At 39.1% G+C, this 7986-nt stretch overlaps 1 protein-coding gene across 1 annotated transcript; it reads right to left on the bottom strand.

The window, feature by feature from the left end:
* Window positions 1-5763: 5763 nt before the first annotated feature.
* LOC139198076 (uncharacterized) lies at window positions 5764-6492 on the bottom strand. Its single transcript, XM_070826333.1, has one exon. The coding sequence runs from the start codon at window positions 6490-6492 to the stop codon at window positions 5764-5766; it is 729 nt and encodes a 242-aa protein (XP_070682434.1).
* Between the last annotated feature and the right edge of the window lie 1494 nt (window positions 6493-7986).

Raw genomic sequence — 7986 nt, 5'->3', positions numbered from 1 at the left:
TTTCACAAATCAATCTCGCGAGAGTTGCATTCCCAACAGTATTGCTCAGCTGTGGGAGAATGAAGATTGTAAGCCTTTCCCGATTTTTCCTAATGGCATACGATCAATTCTTGGAAAGATAAGACATAATATTATGTTTCTTTTCCAGAAGATAAATTGACCCCAAAATTGGTGTGCAAGCCAGATGACGTGTTTCCCACGCCAAAATTAATTCTTTACTAGTTTGTGTCTTTAATTGTTTAGGAGTTTGTTTTATTGTATGAGAGTTTCTTCAATACCTTTTAGGGTTTTCTTAGTATAATTAAGGCATATTAAACTCTCTCTACAGATCGACCCACACCACTACACAATTCACCATCGCCACATTTTGCAAAGAAGAGCTTAGGGACTTGCCTTGCCATGGACTCCGGGTTCTATCTTTCTTTTATTTCTACTTCTATGTGGGACTAAGTTATTTTCTAAGGTTTATGGTGAAGCCATGACATGAATATTTTCAAAGTACTTGTTAATTGTTATCCGATTATATGTGTTGACCCTAAAAACTACCAAGCCTACGTGGCACGTAGGCCGAGTAATTAATAAGCTAACTACGTCATTCGGTTGTGTGCGGGGCGTGCCAACTCGACGGCTGAGCTCAGCCAGTGAGTAAAATTTGTTGATGTTGCATTGGGTGCGCTGTTGACTTCTGAATCTCGCGATTACGGCCAAGGAAGAAACACGTCTCGGCCTTCGGTAACTAGAGCTTGAAGACAAGGCTGCTAGTTCTGCAAAGTTCAATATCAAATTCGTCTTTCAATGTGCCGAATATAGTAACCTGTAACACCTCATGTTGGAAATATGCCCTGAAAGTCAATCTTTGGAAGAAACCTTTCAGGACAAATGAATCGATGTATGGATGACTCTTATACATCAAATGGCAAAGATACTAATTAAGACTATCTCAATAAACGATATATGTCCTTATTAATGAATCCATGGACAATGGATCGATTGAAGAAGTAATCTAATAATGTTAGACTACAGAGACCTTCTTCACATAACCATTATGTCCAAAAAGGTTCCTGGTCATTGGATTGTCGGAGGGACACTGACAATGCTTAGACCGGTACATACTGTGTCCGCTTCAAATGGAAGAATGGAAAGTCTCATCCCATTTGTGTAGTGACACTAAGACAAGTATGTAGGTGCTCATTAAGGGAATGAGTTCACTGAACACAATCGAACGAGAGTACTTGCATGGAGGTCTACTCACATGTCAAGCAAGTAACTCTAATGGTTGGAATAATGTAAGTAGTCCTTTGACCTGAGGCATCGTCGTTGTCTTGTGGCTAAGTACTTAATCTTTGATTATGTCAAAGTCACCCCATTCGCGGATGTCCACGGCATAATTGGGGTTAAGCCACTTAGTCATGAAGGCAAGTGAATGCGCAACAAGGAATCTCTAATCCTCGATTAGAGAGGAAGAATACTCTAAGATATGATTCGGGAATCTTCGGCTGAAGTATCGAGCGTAATAAAGGAAAGCGTTCCTATACGACTCAAAAGAATCATATAAGAAGGAATAATCACATTAGGGGTTTGACATAATATATCCATACCCTAGTAATGTGATTGAGAGTATTGTTTTAGAGAAGGATCGAATTACATTGTAATTCCAACTGAATAGGTTCTCCGAACAACTTCTACATTAGCTTGGGTAGCTATGACATATGGTTAGATGTCACTCATAGCTTGTGAGTTCTTCTAGATGATTAAATGTAGTCATCAAAGAAGAAAGGTGAATTAAAAGGAAGTTTTAATTCACTAAGTGATTGGATTAAATATAATCAATTGGATTGATGTCAATCACCTCACTGCCTTGCTAATTAGAACCTAAAATGATTGTACACCAATACACTCTTGTAGTGAGTAATTAATGGATGATGGAAATAATTAATTGGATTAATTAAGTGTTGTGATTAATTTAGAAAGTCTAAAGAAATCATAAAAGCGATAAAAGATCGTTTTGGGCTTAAAGAAACGTTCGGGTTTAATTGGGCCCATTGAGCCTAAACCCATTGGGCTTTTATTCAAGCATTGGATGACTAGAAATAAATAAAAGCCCAAAGCCCAAATCAACACAAAGGGGCCGGCCCTTTAAAGTGGAGAGGGAGAGATATTTAGTCAAGTTGTTGACTAGGTTTCTTTTTGTCTATATAAGGAACTTTATAGAGTTTTAATCCTTAGGGTTTTTTGTGTGTTTTAAAACAACAAAGAGGCAAAAGAAACATCTCTCTAAAACCACAAAAGGCCGGCCACCTTGAGGGTGTTTTAGCTAACAATCTTTCACCCTTTTGGTTATTCCTCCATCCATCTCACTACACTAGTGGGTGTGGGTATTTAGAGGTCTTCTCCTTTGGAGACTAAAGGAGAACCTTGGAGCACTCTTACTAACAAAGTGGAGGAGGCAAGGAGGGAGGCTAGGCTCAAGGACTTCAAGGAGCAAAGGACTTGGAGGTGGTCCATCCTTGGTCTAAAATCAAGATCAAGAGGTATAGATCTATAGTTTCACCTTGTTCTTTACTTGAATGTTTTAGATGCATTATATATAAACCTATGAACCTTGAAGGGGATTTGCATGACTATAGCTTTGATATTATTTGATAAATTGCTTCCGTTGCTCATGTATATAAACCTTGAATTGTATATGCATGCTAGTCATTTAGAAATCCCATGTGTTAAACTCATAATTTTCCCTTCACCTCACTTCGCCGAGAAGGCTGATGAGATGACCTCTGCCAACAAAAACTCAAAAATCGTTCTTGGCCGAGACTTGGATAGCTAACCAGTCGGCCGAGACATAGTGCTGTTTATCCAAACTGAAGATGTCGTTGTTTGCCTTCACAGTGCTGTTTATCCTGAAGGATGATTTTGTGAAAACATGTTCATTTGAATAACATCTATAGCATGCATTTAACAATTAAAAGGCGGAAACATGCTTGCATGCATTAAAAAAAAAAACATTACCCATGAAATTCAAAGCCTAGTAGATTGGTGAACCAAGACTCAACTCAAATCAAAGTGAGTTGAGAAATATATACCTTTGTAGATTCCTCTTTGCATAAGCAAAGGCTAATCACCCAAAGAGAGGGCCTTCATTCCTTGCATCTAAAATCTATGGATTTGGATGGAAGAATATGGTTCTCCAAATTCCCAAAATTGAGAACCTCTAAGTATCCACACCAAGGTAAGATTGATGAAGAAATGAGTGACCTTGGAGTAGTGGGATTGCTAGATACACCCTCCAAGGGGGCCGGCCTCTTTAGAGAGAAAGGAGAGCATTGTGTTCTCTCCAATTTCCTAAAAGAAAACCCTAAATGAATTTTGGCTATAAAGTCATATTTATACCTTTATTCATTGGAGTGGTAAACTTGTAATTAAAGCAAGTTCACTACCCTCCTCTAAATGGCCGGCCATAGGGTTTTGTTTGGGCTTTTTGGGCCTTTGTGAATTAAGTTGTCATACAACTTAAGTCAATGGGCTTGACGTTCGAAGCCCATTGGGCCTTAAGGTCCAAAACTATCCCGAGGTCTTTAACGAACTTATTCGTTTAATTAATTAACATATTAATTAATCCTTGCCATAAATAATTAAACCATTTAATTATTCTTACTCATCTCCATTGTTTCTTCAATCTCCACCTTACACGGTGTACGATCCATTAGGTTCCTTTTAGCGAGGCAGTGGGCGATTAAAACTCTTTAAAATCGATTGTGAATTGAAACTTACTTTCAATTCTCCCTTTAGTGATTACACACGTTTAGGGCTTCCACAAACCATGAGTGACACTAGCAGCATATCATGGTTACCCAAGCTAATCAGAAGAGGTAGATAACCTATTCAGTTTAGGATTACAAATGCAATACGGTCTTTCTCTAATACAATACTCTTGACCACATTGTTTGGTTTGATAGTTTATTCATGTCTACTATCCAATGTGATTCGTGTGCTTATATGATTACCTTGAATGTGATTTGGAACGACTTTTCTAAATCTCATTCATACTCTGGCCAGAGATTCTAAATCATATCATAGAGTATTCTCCCCCAAACGGTTTGAAGGTTAGAGATCCCTTGTTGCGCATTCACTTGCCTCCATAGCTAAGTGGCTTAACCCCAACGATGCCGTGGACACCCGCGGATGGGGTGACTTTGACATAATCAAAGATCAAGGACTTAACCACAAGACAAACGTGATGCCTCAGGTCAAAGGACTACTTTGCATTATCCCAACCATGAGTTCTCATGTGACATGAATATGAGAACTCTTCGTTGATCGTGTTCAGTGAACTCATTCTCTATTGAGCACCTACGTACTTGTCTTGATGTCACACACACCAATGACTCGAGACTAGTCACTCTCCCTGAGAGAATACACAACACGTACTGATCTTAACGGACTGTCAATGCCCAATTGGCAATCCTATGATCAGGAACGTTTAGGATGTGTCTACGAAAGAATGGTCTCATGAATCTAACTTCTTTAGATCTCATTCTCCCAATCACATATTCCTTGGACTTATCGTTTAAGCATATAACATTTATATGAGACGGCTCAAACAATAATCTTTGCCCTTGATATTAAACTAGATTAGTTTAACATGTGAAATGTCCGTAAAGTATCATCATATGATTGGTTTTAGGGCACATTTCCAACATATCCAAACTAAAGATGTGTTGGCGAAAAAAGAAAATAAAAATCTCAAGGTTGTTGAGAGGTTTCGCGTTGAGCGAGGGTTTGCGCAGGGTAGTTTGTGTGTTGAGTTGGAAGGGGCCCAACCGTTGTCTGCTGCTTTATATTTATAGGGTTGGATATTTGCTTGATGGCCATGTTGTAAAACCCATGCTATAAACAACTTTGAACAATCCTCACCACAATACACAGTATGCACGGTATCACCTCCTGATTTAGCCGATCCCAAGCACACGTGGAGGATATTCTTTTGATCTCTTCTTGATAATTATTGAAAAAACTCTATAATTATCTTTGTATTTAAACCATAGCACCAATATCTGAGCTCAACTCTTATCAAATGCGTTGTTGAAACTCTCAAAGAAATATAGATTAACCCGGCATTGCCACGTAATAGAATCCCATAGGAGACCGATTGCTGCAGTCCAAATGGAAGACCACATGCAACTTTGCCAAAATGCTAATCCCATATTTTCCTCATATTCTTGTGCTGATTATCCCACACATGCGTGAATTGCATAAGAATAGTTTTCTGACTCCTTTCCCATGAAAGTACATGCACACTTAACTTCATCTCCTCTTGGACTCTTCCCGAAAGAACTCGAATTCTGAGACGTGAGCAAACAACAACACTGCCTTCTCAAGATAAAGTCAAGTGCTACAACTTCATTCACTCTACCGAGTCTATGAATTCGAATCCAATTTGACTTGTACCACCTACTTCCATATCAGAGATAGGACTTAGGCTTTGATAATAATTAGCCATGTATGCATCATCTCCATGCAAGCGGATCAGATACTATAAAATATCAAAACAGCCAGCCGGATATAGCAAATATTAGGTTTTGGATAATCTGATATATATTAAAAGATAATATCATGATTAAAACCACAATATTATCCCTCAATAATTGAAAATCATCTCAACCACTTTGTCATCCAACGGTCTAAAATTCTGCTCAATATTATCCCCCCAGTTTCCTTGAGCTTCGACTCATAAGCCAAATGGTTAAGGAAACTAATTGTTTGGTGTCAGCAAGATCCCGTCAAATCAATCTTAGTTCTTGCTGTGCTCATGAAGGGTCTACCAAGCAACAAGGGCGTGGCATCATTGAAAGGTGACTCCTCTTCCATTTCAATCACATAGAAATCTGCAAGAAAAATGAATTCTCCAACTTGCACTAAAACATCTTCCAACAAGCCTTTTGGATAGACATTAGAACAATCAGCAAGTTGGATAATAATACCATCATATTTAAGGTCTCCTAAACTTAAAGCTACATAAACACTATATGGCATAACATTGATAGAAGAACCTAAATCTAGCATAGCGCGTTCAAACCTGGTACATGGAATAGTAAAACTACCTGGATCCTTGCATTTAGGTGGTAGCTTCCTTTGAAGAACGGTAGACACATTCTCACTTACCTTAACAGTCTCACCTTGTTGACGCTTTCTCTTTGTGGTGTAAAGTTCTTTCAAGAACTTTGCATAAGTTGGAACTTGCTTGATGGCATCAAGGAGAGGGATGTTCACTTGAACTTTGCGAAATGTATCCATAATGAACTTCTCATGTTCCTCCTTCTTTGATTTTGCAAACCTGTGAGGAAAAGGGACCCTAGGAACATTAGTAGTAACCGGAATTTCATTATATACCTTTGAATTAAAAGGAATTGGTTGCACGGTTTGAGAACTAGGGAAGCCTTGTTCATTGCTTGCTGCAGCCTTGTCCTCCTCTAATGACCTTGCTTTCTTGGTCATAAAAGGCTTTTCCAAAGCTTTCTTACTATTCCTTAGTGTCACATATTTTGTTTGCTCAAATCCACCTTTTGGATTTGGGAGAGGTTGGCTTGGTAGTACTCCTTGTTGAGTGAATTAGTGCATTGAGGATGCCATTTGGCTCATAGATCGTTCCAAGTTCTCAATGGTCTTCTTTGTCTCTTGATTTATACCTTCTTTGCATCGATTAATGATTTCTTGTTGTTGTTGAAACTGTACCATGCTAGCAGAAAATTGTATGATCATATTTAACTTATCATCAATGGACGTACCTTGGCCTTGAGGTGCTTGTTGATAGTTAGAAGCTTGCGGCCTTAATTGATAGAAACCTGGTGGAAAGTTTTGAGATGGTTGTTGAACTTAAGCATTGTTACTCCATCTACGATTGGGATGATTTTTCCAACCCTCATTATAAGTGTTAGAAAATGGATCATTCCTTAGTCTTTGTTGTCCTTGGAAATTAAGACCTAAAGCATGTACTTGTTCCAACGTTCCTTCATCTGTCAAGCTTGGACATGCATTATGTTGTATGCCCCAGCATTGAACACATACCACAAACCTATTATGGTTGAATAACTGCTTTCTCCACAAGGTTAGTTAGCTTAGCAATCTGATCAAGTAATTCATTATTTGTACTAACCTCATTCACCTTGTGAGAACCTTGGCTCCTTGTTCCGAATTGTTGAGTTTGAGCGGCCATGGTAGCAATCAAAGTCCTTGCTTGTGCAGGTGTTTTATCAATTAGAGCTCCTCCAGCAGCGGAATCAAGCATAGCTCTATCATTAGGACACAATCCTTCATACAAGTATTGCACAAAGCACAAATCTGTGAATTGGTGTTGAGGGCATGCAGCACATAGCTTCTTATAACGCTCCCAATATTCGCATAGTAGCTCCCCATGTTGTTGTTGAACGCCACATATTGCTTTGCAGCCTTTGAAGCAGGAAAATACTTCTCCAAAAACTGGCGTTGCATTTCATCCCATGTGGTGATTGATCCGGGTGGAAGGTCATAAAGCCACTCTCTTGCTCTATCAACTAATAAAGGTCGTACCCAGTGCACAAGGCTCCCGCTTTACGCAGGGTCTGGGAGAGGTGAAAAAGGAAATGTTTTTAACTTGACATTCTCTTCACTCACACCTTCTGGCTTCATCCCTAAGTACACCATATGAAATCCTTTGAGATGTGTGTGAGGATCCTCTCTTGCAAAACCATGAAATATGGGAAGGTAATGAAGCATTCCAGACTTGAGCTCAAAACCTCTATTAGTTGGATAGGTGATGCACGATGGTGTGGTAGGTCCAGTAGTTGCCACAAGTTGCCTCATGGAGAGGTTCACGTTGGCTGCCATTTCTTGTTTCTCCTTCTCTTCAGTTGAGCTTGAACTTGAATGTAAAGATGTTAGAAAAGTGTGCACTGCTTGCTCAACATGAATTGGTTTCTTGAGTCGTTCAAGACGCTCTGCAATGCTTGTTAA

Source organism: Malus domestica, chromosome 08 (genome assembly GCF_042453785.1).
Source record: "Malus domestica chromosome 08, GDT2T_hap1".
Taxonomy (NCBI): domain Eukaryota; kingdom Viridiplantae; phylum Streptophyta; class Magnoliopsida; order Rosales; family Rosaceae; genus Malus; species Malus domestica.
Note: the sequence above shows the minus strand (reverse complement) of the source record. Positions and strands in the feature narration are given on the sequence as shown.